Here is a 16,288-nt window from a genome sequence, read left to right as displayed (position 1 = left end):
AAAATTTCATCATAAATAAATTTAACTCTAAACAAACATCAACCTACTTCTTATGTGTCAAATAAATAAACAAATGATTGGTTAAATTGCAGAATGATTTCCAGTCGACTGACATTTATTGCAAGGTGTTGGTGTACTGTATTGACTAGTGCTGCAACAATACGCCAAAAACCGTATTGCAATATATTGTCAGTTCAAAAACCCGTATTGCAATATATCGCAATATATTGCTAACTTGTACCAAAATTATAACTTGCCAATTACCCAATAATCCCATAAATTCCAATTTTAAAGCAAATTCTGGTAAATATTTACTATAAATGTGCTCAAGAATAATAAGAAACACAAACATTTGCAAATTTTCTTAAGTATCAAATACATTTTTGCAATTGTTACTATTTAAAGATGTGATGAAATAACGTCCAACCGGGGCGTTTTTCCCACTGAACACGCGTAATTCAGCTGACGTGATGTTCCCGATTTTATACAACACAAAATACACCCATACTTTCCATGCGACATTCTACATGTCTGTATAATTTTCGCGCGCTTTTTATTGAGACAAAGGATAAAGCACTTTTTATTTGAAGCTATTATTTTTTATTGTCGCGTTAGCATTCAAATTTGAAAGCGTGTTTCCGAAATTCGGATTACAAATAATGCTCAAATCAGAATCGAACGAAACATTTACAGCTGTGCGAAATTAATTCAACGATAATCTGTTCAAAAGCATGGAATGAATGCTCCTGTGTAACAACGCTACTCCGTATAATACACTTTTTAGAATGCTTTTTTTACGTAAAAAATAATTTACACTGCTTTGTTTTGTTTACCTTTTTATCATTATTTCGGATGGCTTTTCTGGACGAAATGTGAATGAATTTTTGTAAAATTTTCGTACCGGTATGATGAAAATCATATCGCAATACAATATGCGGATTGCGTATTGCGATATATACCGATATACCGGTATATTGTTGCAGCCCTAGTATTGACTACCATTTCAAAGTTATTACAAAAGCAAGTGACAGTTTTTTTTAAATATGTACTTGGTCAATATTTACCCACCTCGTAATTTTTTCACAAGTTGAAGAGCCTGTTCCAATTCTGGTTTAGACTTCCTAACATATGTTGTCAGAATTGATAGAAGGTATCTTAAATAAAGAGGACATGTTCTTAGGTTGTCAGAATTGATAGAAGGTATCTTAAATAAAGAGGACATATTCTTAGGTTGTCATAATTGAAAGAAGGTATCTAAAATAAAGAGGACATATTCTATCAGTTTTCAAATACTGTATTTTTTTTGGGGATTTCTAAATACCGGTTGTTTAATTATATACGTGAATTTCAGTAAGCAGTTAGTTCTAGTAGGTTCTGTTATGAATTGGAGGAAACCTGAAATGAAACCATGAACCCATCAAGCAATTTTTTCATCAGACACTCTGTACTATTAATTATTAATAGCGTTAATTATTAACAAAATTGTCAAAATGGCAAAAATTCTAAAATAAAACAAATCATAAACTAAACAAATGGAAAAAAGACATGACCATTATTTTCCACAAATCTATAATTGAAAGTCTTACTTGTTTTCATCAATGCCGATAAGTGCCTTCCTCACAGCATCACAGATAGTGTTCACCTTGCACAGAGAGCTGGGAGTGGCTTGCAAGCTCCCTGCTGACAGGGACTTGTTCCTCTCATATGCAGCTGTGTACATTGTTACCGTGACATCCTCCTCTCTGGATAACAATACAACACACAATCAGTCTTTATGGGGTGGACATATAGCTTGTAGACTATAAACATTGACCATTAATAAGAAACATAACAAGATAAACTCACACCTGCTCAACAAAAACTGCCAATGTCATGACGCAAAAATACTTTCGTCCCCTCCACACACCCACACAATATGTTGCTTTGTCACTACAGTTAAAAGGAACAAGTTGCAACAACAGAATAAGCAGATCACAATCTAATCAATTACAAAATTGTACAAGTGTCACATGATACACCCCCTTCGCACAAGAAAGTGTAAGACCAACAGACAGTCAGGTAGAATCGAGTTTACCCTCGTGTACTTATGGTCACAGGGTGATAAATTAGTGCGGCCAGTCCGGGGCTCAAACCCGGGACACCTCGCTAACAGGGCAAATGCTCTGCGAACGGAGCTAACTGGGCCGCCAAACAACTTCTCCCGTAACGTGACTAATTTAAGACCGTGACACACACCCCCACTCTAATATGTATTCGTCCTCGAATACAAGGATTCGGGGTGTTATACAATCAACCATGGGACTCCGTAGAAGAATACCTAGGTAACGTCACAGCTCCACGATAGGCTCCAAATGTCACAGGGTGAGAATATTGTAAGGCAAGTCCGGGCCTCAACCCAGGACACCTAGCTAACAGGGCGATTGCTCTCCCAACTGAGTTAACGGGGCTGCCACAAAACTTCTCCCGTAACGTGACTAAGTTCAGACCGTGACATTAAATATAGTAGGTAAAATCACAACTACAAATGTCATAGGATACACCCCTCTACTTTTTGACAGATGTAAAGACAAACATGGTAAATTAAATATACCCCTTTTTACTGTGTTGTGGTGGGTATAATCATTGTAACAAATATCATAGCATACTTGGTGAAAAGCGAAGATAAATACACATACAAGAGGTCAGTGAGGAAGAGATTGATGTGGGTCACCACGGCAACCTGTGTTACAAACATGGCCACGTTGCTAATGAAGGCTGCAGGGTTGTGGTCGTACAGGAGGTTCATGTTGATCCGGTGCTTGCGCATCACCATGAACGCCTCATTGAACTGCAGTCTGCAAGGATGTGAATGACAATTATTCTCGCTGAAAACATGCACTATCAATTTATAAGTTAACAAGAGATTGCCAAGCAATATTGTCCCCTACCGGTGAAACTCGACCTTTTTTTTTTTGCCATAGCAACCAGAATTCTTGACGTAGGAACAAAATAAAATGACATGCATAATCTCCATATTGCCATCTATCCATGTTTCAAGTTTCATGAAAAAATATGAAGAACTTTTTAAGTTATCGCAGGATCCAGAAAAGTGTGACAGACTGACTGACTGACTGACTGACCGACTGACGGACAGAGCGCAAACCATAAGTCCCCTCGGGTTTCACTGGTAGGGGACAATAAACCTATTCCAACTTAACAAAACCCTGTGTTATGATTCTGCAATATATTCAATGATTGTTTTGCACTCTTTTAAAACTTCCTGGTGGAGACATTCTTCAGTAACAGAAGTATTGATTGACACCTTTTTCAAAAGTCACATGATCATTATGTTATACATTAACAGCTAAAAACTTTCCCCAATTATGCAGTCACTTAGACTTTCCTTCTCACGACATTGTTGCTAAAGCTTGCAAATGGAATAATCATGAATCATTTGATTATAATCTCAGTTCATTCATCACATTTACACTTGCAGTTCAGATTTAAGTATGTTTTGCTCACTAGCCAGCAAAATTTTGTAAGCATCTGTAATTTTAATTAAAACATCCAATAACAGCAACATAAACTTGAACAAACACAATATCCTCAGTGATAGTCAAGTGGAGATAACAATCGTAATATCTGAATACAATAAAATATTTATTTTTCCAATATTGAGCAAACTTTAAATACGCTAAAATATAAACTGTATTCCACATCAAAAGCATTGAATAATGAGAAGACTTTGAGAATCATTTGCAGAATTAAATGCATTTTTTATATATATGCAAGGAAAAGTGGGTTTATCAAACAGCTAAGTTTCATTTTATAATAAGCTGTCAGTGGGAATGTCTTTTTATATTTTGCCACCTCTATAAAAAAGAATTGCATTTTGACTTTTGACCTCACAAAATTGACATTGGGCTTAAAGGTAAACACATGGTTATGCATGTGACAAACTGTGTTTTATAAGTGAACATATGCGCAAAGAGTGGGCAACCACATTATGCGATATATTTTGGCCTTTGACCTGACACAACTATAAACAATAACACTAATACAATTAAATATCAACACTTTCAAAGACAATCTTGTTCAGAATGCTATAGTATACCACACTATTTTAAAGAGTCCTTTCAGTTAATGAAAAACATTGTCTTTATGTTCCCTAAAATTTGCTCATAATATCATTAGAATTATTGTCTTAACCCCAGTAATATCAATTTATTACATAATATTTTACTTTTACTGTGTTTTAATATCATAGCCGGCATTGTTTTATTGCTTAAGTTTCTTACAGCATTGTTATTTATATCACACAGTTTTAGATTATTAATCCTTTAATTAATGCTTCATAATAGTATCAATCACTCTTATTTCTTATCAATTTTATGGACATAAATATGTTTTGTACAACGCCATTGAATATAATTACATAAATAGGTGTTAAATCAAATTAGCAAGTTTCAAGAGTAGAGCCTTGTTCTGGGAAAACTGGGCTTAATGCATTTGCGTAAAGTGTCGTCCCAGATTAGCCTGTTCAGACTGCAGACACTTCCCCCTTAACTGGTATTCATTTAAAAGAGACTTACCGTATTTTACCATGCATAGCGCGCAGTTTTTTACCTTCAAATTTCAAAAAAAAAATTCAGTGCGCGTAATACATTGACACAACGCTTTCCTGGTTGCTAAATTGCAAAAAATCCATTTCGTAATCGTAAATCTTCACAATTGCCGCCATTTTCGTTATTGCAAAAAAACTACACCCTATAATGTTATAGACTGAAGGGGCCGTTGTCGAAACAACAAATAGCGGGAAAGGTTAGGAATGAACGGGGTAGTAATAGTTTTGACAAAAATTAAAAGATGAAAAAAATGTCTTTGTTGGTGTTTTCACACTTCTTCATTGATTGTTCATTAAAAAAAATCGAGGTATATCGATCCCTGTGCGTCGCAGTATTGTTTGTTAAAGTTTTTGTTGTCATGAAAACTCGTTGATTTACAACGCAAAACGTCTTATTTGAACTGAGGCTAATTATTTCAATAATATTTCTCAACTTCGCTTTTGCTTTATTTTGATAATTTAACACAAAAATACACTAAACAAAGATTTCCATAAAATCCAAAAGTGTCATCCCTGATTAACCTGTGCAAACTCCACGAGCTAATCTAGGACAACACACATGCATTAGGCCCAGTTTTCCTTGACTGAGGACCTATTTATTCTTATGCGTACTTATCCAGGTGTTTCCTGACTGCTGTGAGAACGAGGGCTCGAGGATGCACAGTCTCCAGGTTTCCCCGAGGCATCTGCAGCACGAGCTTCGTGTCCTCACCCACCGCAACCACAATCTGCGAGCCTCGCTCCACACGACGGATACTCTCGTCAAATGGGTGGGCCTTACCATCGGAGAGGCTTGGCAAAGCTACAATGTGGGACCAGAAAATAGAAAGCTCTGGTAGCTTCAATTAAATATTTTAAGGAACATAAATATAGTGGATATCATGTAACATGTGTATTTAAAAAAAAATAATGTGTATTTTTACCCTGATGATACAGTGAAGACAAACCGTGAATGGGAAGCCCCATCTGCCAGTTAACACTTTTTTGTTCTTTAGGGAGCAGTACAATAATAAACATATCAAATGGTAATTTCACAGAAGTTTTTTTTTACCTTTAACATATTTTGTGATGGTAAAGTGAATTAGAAAGGTAATTTCTGTGAAATACATTGTACAAATCTACAAAACATGACCATGTTCAAATCAACAAACACCACACATTTTTTAAACAATATTTGATTCAGTATGAAACTAAACTGACATCTACTGGAGGCTTAAACAGTTGGCTTATATGATGCATAAATGAGCATGGTTCTGGGGAAAACTGGGCTAAATGCATGTGCATACCTTTGTCCCAGATCAGCCTGTGCAGTCCCAACTTTGCTTTCCACATTTATGCTTCATAGATTTTTTTTTTCAAACGAAGTCTCTTGTAACCAAAAATGCAGTTTAAGCGGAAAGTGTCGCCCCTGAAAAGCAGACTGCACATACTCATCTGGGACAACACTTAACCTTTAACGTACATACATAAAGCCCACTTAACACAGATCCAGGCTCATACAATCAGTGGTAGACATTTCACAATTGTTCACAAGACTTGCATACCGTTGACCCTGGTGTGGCGACTGATACAGCGGACAGTGTGCTGAAGGGTGGTCAGAAGCAGGAACTCATCGTGTACCGCCATCGAGGTGCAGTTGGAGGCAACCTGGACATACACCGACAGGTTGAGATCGTGAAAACAACTAAGGTAACTTATAATCAGATAGAAGAGTTTGATACTAAAACAAATTTTTTAAATAAAATTCATTTTAATTATTAAATACTTACCTGTTATCGTATGCTTATACTTTCCAAGGGGAAATAACTCATCCGGAATTTTAACTGGGAATCCGCCACCTCAATACCGTAATACAGGCCAGGTTAAACATAGTGCAATGCAACCTAGCCAAAAATCGGTAACCAACCCTAAATATTCTTTCAATATATATACAAAAATATTAATCGAATAGCGGGGTGGGAGGTGGGACTTACCGATAACAGGTAAGTATTTAATAATTAAAATGAATTTTATTAAAAAAAAATTTGTTTTAATGTCATAAATACTGACCTGTTATCGTATGCTGATTTTGCAGCTGCGGTGGGAAGGTTCGTATATATTTTCCCAACAGAGTAGAACCCATAAACAGGGTTATCAGCTAATGATATCAAGTAATCTTCGTTAAAACGGTATTAATTATGACTTCTCGGACAGAGTAATATGTCTATGTCGTAAAGAAGACACTACCGTTAGTGAAACCACAACAAGCCCAAACGTATACAAATTGTATTGTTGGCACTTCAGAAAACGAAGATAAAAAGATGACAAGGTGGTCGGATTCCTCCAGTAAACAGCTTAGAGCAAGTCAAAAAGTGGGGTGTGATTAATATATGCCCACAAAACAGACAGAGCTCTTAATTCATGCGGTCAGATCCTAAAAAGGAATGAATCCTTAGATAGGATAAGATTAACTTTCCTTAGTCGAGGTCTAACCCCGAGAAATAGAAGCCGCAGACACATCTCCCCCCCCTTTTTTGGGGAAATGAAGAGTGTCTTTGAGAACCTCGAATGGACTTCTGACTAACACTGCTGAGATAGAACTTCAAAGCCCTGATTGCCCAAAGAAGTTTATCCTCATCTTCATGACTACCAGTTTAAGAAAACTTGGAAACTTGAAGGTAGAAGCCATATAGAGGACTTGATATTAAGCAAGGAATCCTGGCTGACACAACAAAGTGAAAACGACAATAGATCCAACTGGAATTGGTCGTATTCAACAGAAAAAGCATGAATTTCAATTCTCCGTATGGTAAAAGCAATAATAAGAAGGAAAACCGTCTTAAAATTATATTGGAACTGTTAATAAGCCTGATGAAAAAGGTTCATAGGGAGCTCATTAAGCATCCCAACATGTTACACAAGTCAAAACCGCTTAAAAAGGTAAAGGAACGAAAAACATAGTGTTGACGTTCCATAGTTTGGATCAGTTCCAAAATAGGTAAGACAGCACAGAGTTGCGATGACTTACACAAAACAAGGTATACGAAAGCATAATCTCTATCCTTTGATGAAGAAAAGAACAAATTTCTTATCATCAAGAAAAAGATGAGAAAAACCTCTATGTATCTAGCAGAGTGATTAAGGTAATAACTATGCTCTCAATTACCCAGTAAAAAATGAATTTCCATAGAACCTTTATACAGTTCTGATGGAATTATCCTTGCACAAGTAACAAGGATTGAAACTCTAACAGAAAAACGTTCTTCTGTAGAGATAACTTAAAGTTATTAATGGCCAGACATGAAGTGGCACATGTTTGGATCAGTAAAAATATGTCTCAGTGAGATATGATATTTGACCTGTGAAGAAGTTTCCTGAAAATAATTGTACAGGAGACTTAAAAGGTCGTAGAACCATAATCCCATGGTTCATTAAGTATATTTCATGAAATTATGGCAAAAACTCAGTTATTGCAAAAACTCACCAAGAAGGCAAGATATTCCAGTTTATGTCAATGGACGAATGTATAACAATCGCACACCCTGCTGGATCGATTTCTGTGAACTGCATTGTTGACGTTGTTCAGCATACCGGTATACACTGCGATATACGATCGCATAACGCTAATAACTAGCGTTTGATGATAAACAACATTCTTTGATATACTATGTACACCATGCAACTCGTCTGCAACTTCACTGCCGCGCATGCGCAATTACATTATTGAACCCAACGGAAAAATAATTCGAAAGAAAGAACTGCAGGACAAAACGTCCAACAGGGCGTTGAGACGAACTGGTATGAGAAAGACGATAGAGAAAATTTGTTGTTCTTGCAAAGAACGAATAAGTTCCTGATTTCCAGTTACAAGGAGTGATAATATGATCACCTCCGTGTCTGTAAGTAAACCACGACCGATGTGTGATAGTTGAAACCATCACAAAGGAATCGTGAAAATGTGTTGTAAATGAAAAACAGCTAAAAAGAATATTCGCTTTGCAAGATGTAGATGTGCAGGTGATATTCGTTAGGATACCACATAATTGAGACAATCAAGATACGTTGTTCTATGTGATCGTCCATAACCTTATCTGCTCACATCTGTATAAGATGTAAGGAAGGTTGTGGTAGAATAAACTATATTCTTGCCAAGATAATCTTCTAGACTAGACACCACTGAATAGTGGTAAATAATGACAAAAAGATGGAAATCTGTGTCATTAAATAATCCCGAGATTAATACAATTATCTTAATAATAAAGCTGAAACGGACGTAAGAAAAGACGTCTCAGCAGAAGGACCGGTGACCGGACCGGTAAATACCGACCGGTGACCGGAACCATTTGTCAAGGATGGGTGGGCAAAGAAACCACGGCAAGCCGAACTTTCCCACTCCAAACACACTTGAAAATTGGTAGAATAGGACAGTGTTTAACACATATAAGTTTATGACCTATCTACAGAATATAGCCTCTTCTTGAACCAATAACAGGCGCCTTTAAAATCATGGATAATACAGGTCGCGAAGTCATCGATTTGCGAAGTACGGAAATATGATTGATAGTGGTACCTCCGGAATCGGAGGTGTGATTGCAGAAAAAGGTGAAAACCCTAGGGGTAACCTTAAGCGGGTCCACGCTTGCCGGTAGAATGCATGGATGTCTTAAATTCTGACTTGATTAATCCATTTACTTCAAGACTTCTAACCGGGACGAATTCCGAAAGGAATACGACCAGTTATAGGAAGACGGCCTGTTATGGCCAGAAGTGTAATAGAAGAATAACTTTAAGATGAGGTCCCTCCAGATCCTAGGATCTAAGATCTGAGTTCAATAGGTCCTAAGCCATCTACAAGACTGTAGCCGCTATGCGGTCAATCTGATAGGCAATCCTATGTATCAGAACTCTTGTTGATTCCAGTAGCTTGAAAATATGCACTGCCGTAGGGGCAATAGAAAAGCAGAAGTCGATACAAATGTCGTCTTGCTAATCCTGCTAGCGTCATTAATGTGTCCCAACTGTTCCGTGACACTGACTGCAAAGGCTGTAGCCGACAGGTAAAGGCGTTTAAAACAATTCATCCTTCGGGTCTCGAACATAAATTAATAGAGGTCAAATAGTAATGTTCGACCTCAGTGCTAGTCTCCGAGCCCACTTCAGCCGATCTATCTGCAAGACCAGTAGTCTGCATGTAGCCGGTTGAGATAGAAGTACAAATAACAGATATAGCATGATTTGGTAACCGTCGCCAGTAGAACATCAGTATTGAAAAACACAAAAAGTCATGTAGATTGTTGAATCCATAAAATATAGTATTCAATACAATCATAGCCAGGGGTATACAACTATGTAATGTAGACGATACCCGTGATACTAAAAATTGACCGATGAAAACACAGTGGAATACCGGTAATTGGTAAGTGGTGACCGAACCGGACCGGTCAATGACCGGTAACTGTAGCCCGGTGAACGGACCAGTCATAATATGACCGGTGACGTTACCAGTTAAAGACCGAAAAATGGTGGAATCCATATGGTCTGTTATCAATGTCAAGCACTGCTCGGAAAAGAAGATCATGCCAAAAAATCCAATCCGATGGCGATGAGACATCACTTATTCTGACCGGTGATCAGTGATCGGTGATATGACCGATGAATGGTGACCGATGTCCGGTGATCGGGACCGGTATAATATAACTGCGTCAGAATGGAAATATCTGGTGCAGAAGAATGACCATCCAAGAAGTCATCTGATAATGTTAACCGGAAAAACAACGGTAGATTATCAGTATTAATAGGCATAAGTGTCCTTGTATTCGTAGTGGAGAAAAGAACAGCTTATCCCGAAGCCTGAATGTTAAACGAACTAGTGTTTGTATACAACTACGGCTCGGTGACTGCAACATGTGTGGATGCCATAAGAAGAACCATCACACGTGGAATGGAGACATGATATTCCTAAAGGAATAAAATGGAGAACGTCGATATGACCAGTAAGTTCATTAACGCCTACGTGAGAAGTGGCGACATCCATATAACTTCGATGCCGAAATATTGTTTGGCTACGCTGGAAATATTGTCTTCTACAATATTGTCTCCGTGAGCATTGACATGATCGCTTACGAGCGTATCAACGCCGAGAACTGCTCAATGAAGGAGAGGTATGTTCGATATCTATCCAGTGGTGCTCAATGCAGTCCGCTGATGTCTACGTGAAGGTTGACGACGTCCTCGTTTCCTGCGATGTCGAGATCTGGATCGGCAGAGATGTGGATCGGCTGCGATGAGACCGAGATCTTCTAGAATAACGTCTACGTGAGTGACGACGTGATCGGTTACGAGAGCCGCGACGATGAGAACTGCTCGACGAAGAAGAGCGTGTCCGATGTCTAATCCTTGATGAAGACGATGTATTCAACGAAGAATAGGAGAATAATTCAATGAAGAAGACCGAGTTCTTCTTCTTGACCGGTGACTGGTGTTATCGGTGGCAGGCCTAACTGATGACTGTTGACCGGTGACCGGAGCGGTGATCAATGACCGGACCGGTGACCGGACCGTTGACATGACCAGACCGGTGACATGACCGGACCGGTGACATGACCGGTGACCGGACCGGACCGGTGACATGACCGGTGACCGGACCGGACCGGTGATCAATGACCGGACCGGTGACATGACCGGTGACCGGACCGGTGACATGACCGGTGACCGGACCGGTGACATGACCGGTGACCGGACTGGTGACCGGACTGGTGATCAATGACCGGACCGGACCGGTGACATGACCAGTGACCGGACCGGTGACATGACCGGTGACCGGACCGGTGACATGACCGGTGACATGACCGGTGACCGGACCGGACCGGTGAAATGACCGGTGACCGGACCGGTGATCAATGACCGGACCGGACCGGTGACATGACCGGTGACCGGACCGGCCGGTCAGACGTCGATCAATGGTCCGTGATCAACGTCCCTGGTGACGTACCGGTCATATCATGACCAGTGTTGTCACCGGATAATGACCGTATGGCGGATGCCAAATGGTCCGGCATTGGTCGATGTCCTTGACCGATGCCATCGGGCAAAGACCGGCTGACGGGTGTCGCCATATGGTCTGATGTTGACCGACTGTCTAAGAGACTTAGCATAGTACGGTCGCGATCGTGCCCGATACCCGGTGACTGATACTGCAACTATCATCCATGATCTGCGAAGTCACCGGGTATTTATCCACTCTTGTTTCTGCGACCATCATGTAGTCGAATATATGAAAAACAATAGCAAAGCATATTCAACCATAAACTGGTCACAGACCAGATTATCATACGGCACATAAAATCATTATTTGACCATAATGAAAATTATAATAATACTGCCGTAGATCATAAATTAAACAAAAGTTTAATTCAAAACAGATGAAAAATAAAATGACGATCAATTAGATTGTCATACGGAACGTTAAAATCATTATTGCACACAATGGCAAATGATAAACAATCTGTCAATAGAAGAACACGCTTTGCACGATCTCGTAACACATTAGAAGAACATGCTTTGCACGTTCTAGCAATGTATTAGAAGAGCACGTTTTGCACGTGGTCGTTCGCGCCTGAAAACACCCAGCATGGTAGAAATAAACCATTGTTCGATAAAAACAAGCATGGCTTACCTTTTACAAATGAAACAAAATCCATTAAATCCACACAAATTAATCCGAATGAGAAATAAAAAGATAAATAACACAATTTATCTATTCAAAACCCCAATCAACCAAGTGAAAAACAATATTTTAATTCAGAGCCGTAAAAGACACGTATACACCTGGTTGATCCGGAAAGAATATTGAGGGTTGGTTACCGATTTTTGGCTAGGTTGCATTGCACTATGTTTAACCTGGCCTGTATTATGGTATTGAGGTGGCGGATTCCCAGTTAAAATTCCGGATGAGTTATTTCCCCTTGGAAAGTATAAGCATACGATAACAGGTCAGTATTTATGACATTAAAAGGTCGTAGAACCATAATCCCATGGTTCATTAAGTATATTTCATGAAATTATGGCAAAAACTCTGTTATTGCAAAAACTCACCAAGAAGGCAAGATATTCCAGTTTATGTCAATGGACAAATGTATAACAATCGCACACCCTGCTGGATCGATTTCTGTGAACTGCATTGTTGACGTTGTTCAGCATACCGGTATACACTGCGATATACGATCGCATAACGCTAATAACTAGCGTTTGATGATAAACAACATTCTTTGATATACTATGTACACCATGCAACTCGTCTGCAACTTCACTGCCGCGCATGCGCAATTACATTATTGAACCCAACGGAAAAATAATTCGAAAGAAAGAACTGCAGGACAAAACGTCCAACAGGGCGTTGAGACGAACTGGTATGAGAAAGACGATAGAGAAAATTTGTTGTTCTTGCAAAGAACGAATAAGTTCCTGATTTCCAGTTACAAGGAGTGATAATATGATCACCTCCGTGTCTGTAAGTAAACCACGACCGATGTGTGATAGTTGAAACCATCACAAAGGAATCGTGAAAATGTGTTGTAAATGAAAAACAGCTAAAAAGAATTTTCGCTTTTCAAGATGTAGATGTGCAGGTGATATTCGTTAGGATACCACATAATTGAGAAAATCAAGATACGTTGTTCTATGTGATCGTCCATAACCGTATCTGCTCACATCTGTATAAGATGTAAGGAAGGTTGTGGTAGAATAAACTATATTCTTGCCAAGATAATCTTCTAGTCTAGACACCACTGAATAGTGGTAAATAATGACAAAAAGATGGAAATCTGTGTCATTAAATAATCCCGAGATTAATACAATTATCTTAAAAATAAAGCTGAAACGGACGTAAGAAAAGACGTCTCAGCAGAAGGACCGGTGACCGGACCGGTAAATACCGACCGGTGACCGGAACCATTTGTCAAGGATGGGTGGGCAAAGAAACCACGGCAAGCCGAACTTTCCCACTCCAAACACACTTGAAAATTGGTAGAATAGGACAGTGTCACTTATAAGTTTATGACCTATCTACAGAATATAGCCTCTTCTTGAACCAATAACAGGCGCCTTTAAAATCCTGGATAATACAGGTCGCGAAGTCATCGATTTGCGAAGTACGGAAATATGATTGATAGTGGTAACTCCGGAATCGGAGGTGTGATGGCAGAAAAAGGTGAAAACCCTAGGGGTAACCTTAAGCGGGTCCACGCTTGCCGGTAGAATGCATGGAAGTCTTAAATTCTGACTTGATTAATCCATTTACTTCAAGACTTCTAACCGGGACGAATTCCGAAAGGAATACGACCAGTTATAGGAAGACGGCCTGTTATGGCCAGAAGTGTAATAGAAGAATAACTTTAAGATGAGGTCCCTCCAGATCCTAGGATCTAAGATCTGAGTTCAATAGGTCCTAAGCCATCTACAAGACTGTAGCCGCTATGCGGTCAATCTGATAGGCAATCCTATGTATCAGAACTCTTGTTGATTCCAGTAGCTTGAAAATATGCACTGCCGTAGGAGCAATAGAAAAGCAGAAGTCGATACAAATGTCGTCTTGCTAATCCTGCTAGCGTCATTAATGTGTCCCAACTGTTCCGTGACACTGACTGCAAAGTCTGTAGCCGACAGGTAAAGGCGGTTAAAACAATTCATCCTTCGGGTCTCGAACATAAATTAATAGAGGTCAAATAGTAATGTTCCACCTCAATGCTAGTCTCCGAGCCCACTTCAGCCGATCTATCTGCAAGACCAGTAGTCTGCATGTAGCCGGTTGAGATAGAAGTACAAATAACAGATATAGCATGATTTGGTAACCGTCGCCAGTAGAACATCAGTATTGAAAAACACAAAAAGTCATGTAGATTGTTGAATCCATAAAATATAGTATTCAATACAATCATAGCCAGGGGTATACAACTATGTAATGTAGACGATACCCGTGATACTAAAAATTGACCGATGAAAACACAGTGGAATACCGGTAATTGGTAAGTGGTGACCGAACAGGACCGGTCAATGACCGGTAACTGTAGCCCGGTGAACGGACCAGTCATAATATGACCGATGACGTTACCAGTTAAAGACCGAAAAATGGTGGAATCCATATGGTCGGTTATCAATGTCAAGCACTGCTCGGAAAAGAAGATCATGCCAAAAAATCCAATCCGATGGCGATGAGACATCACTTATTCTGACCGGTGATCAGTGATCAGTGATCGGTGATATGACCGATGAATGGTGACCGATGTCCGGTGATCGGGACCGGTATAATATAACTGCGTCAGAATGGAAATATCTGGTGCAGAAGAATGACCATCCACGAAGTCATCTGATAATGTTAACCGGAAAACAACGGTAGATTATCAGTATTAATAGGCATAAGTGTCCTTGTAGTCGTAGTGGAGAAAAGAACAGCTTATCCCCAAGCCTGAATGTTAAACGAACTAGTGTTCGTATACAACTATGGCTCGGTGACTGCAACATGTGTGGATGCCATAAGAAGAACCATCACACGTGGAATGGAGACATGATATTCGTAAAGGAATAAAATGGAGAACGTCGATATGACCAGTAGGTTCATTAACGCCTACGTGAGAAGTGGCGACATCCATATAACTTCGATGCCGAAATATTGTTCGGCTACGCTGGAAATATTGTCTTCTACAATATTGTCTCCGTGAGCATTGACATGATCGCTTACGAGCGTATCAACGCCGAGAACTGCTCAATGAAGGAGAGGTATGTTCGATAACTATCCAGTGGTGCTCAATGCAGTCCGCTGATGTCTACGTGAAGGTTGACGACGTCCTCGTTTCCTGCGATGTCGAGATCTGGATCGGCCGAGATGTGGATCGGCTGCGATGAGACCGAGATCTTCTAGAATAACGTCTACGTGAGTGACGACGTGATCGCTTACGAGAGCCGCGACGATGAGAACTGCTCGACGAAGAAGAGCGTGTCCGATGTCTAATCCTTGATGTAGACGATGTATTCAACGAAGAATAGGAGAATAATTCAATGAAGAAGACCGAGTTCTTCTTCTTGACCGGTGACTGGTGTTATCGGTGGCAGGCCTAACTGATGACTGTTGACCGGTGACCGGAGCGGTGATCAATGACCGGACCGGTGACCGGCCCGGACCGTTGACATGACCGGACCGGTGACATGACCGGACCGGTGACATGACCGGACCGGTGACATGACCGGTGACCGGACCGGTGACATGACCGGTGACCGGACCGGACCGGTGATCAATGACCGGACCGGTGACATGACCGGTGACCGGACCGGTGATATGACCGGTGACCGGACCGGACTGGTGATCAATGACCGGACCGGTGACATGACCGGTGACCGGACCGGTCCGGTGACATGACCGGTGACCGGACCGGTGACATGACCGGTGACCGGACCGGTGACATGACCGGTGACCGGACCGGTGATCAATGACCGGACCGGACCGGTGACATGACCGGTGACCGGACCAGCCGGTCAGACGTCGATCAATGGTCCGTGATCAACGTCCCCGGTGACGTACCGGTCATATCATGACCAGTGTTGTCACCGGATAATGACCGTATGGCGGATGCCAAATGGTCCGGCATTGGTCGATGTCCTTGACCAATGCCATTGGGCAAAGACCAGCTGACGGGTGTCGCCATATGGTCTGAT

At 40.4% G+C, this 16,288-nt stretch overlaps 1 protein-coding gene across 32 annotated transcripts in view; it reads right to left on the bottom strand.

Annotated features, from left to right (window-relative positions):
• Nucleotides 1–16,288, bottom strand: part of LOC127877585 (elongator complex protein 1-like) — a 97,708-nt gene that overhangs the window by 39,083 nt on the left and 42,337 nt on the right. For all 32 annotated transcript variants that reach the window (XM_052423565.1, XM_052423568.1, XM_052423567.1 and 29 more), the window contains 5 exons: nt 6,148–6,250; nt 5,216–5,405; nt 2,676–2,834; nt 1,587–1,742; nt 1,069–1,154 (listed from right to left, as the gene is read on the bottom strand). In XM_052423565.1, the coding sequence (XP_052279525.1) occupies nt 1,069–1,154; nt 1,587–1,742; nt 2,676–2,834; nt 5,216–5,405; nt 6,148–6,250 (694 nt within the window). The remainder of the gene's footprint in view (nt 1–1,068; nt 1,155–1,586; nt 1,743–2,675; nt 2,835–5,215; nt 5,406–6,147; nt 6,251–16,288) is intronic.

This window comes from Dreissena polymorpha, chromosome 4 (genome assembly GCF_020536995.1).
Source record: "Dreissena polymorpha isolate Duluth1 chromosome 4, UMN_Dpol_1.0, whole genome shotgun sequence".
NCBI classification, from domain to species: Eukaryota; Metazoa; Mollusca; class Bivalvia; order Myida; family Dreissenidae; genus Dreissena; species Dreissena polymorpha.
This window is presented reverse-complemented; position numbering and strand designations above follow the sequence as displayed.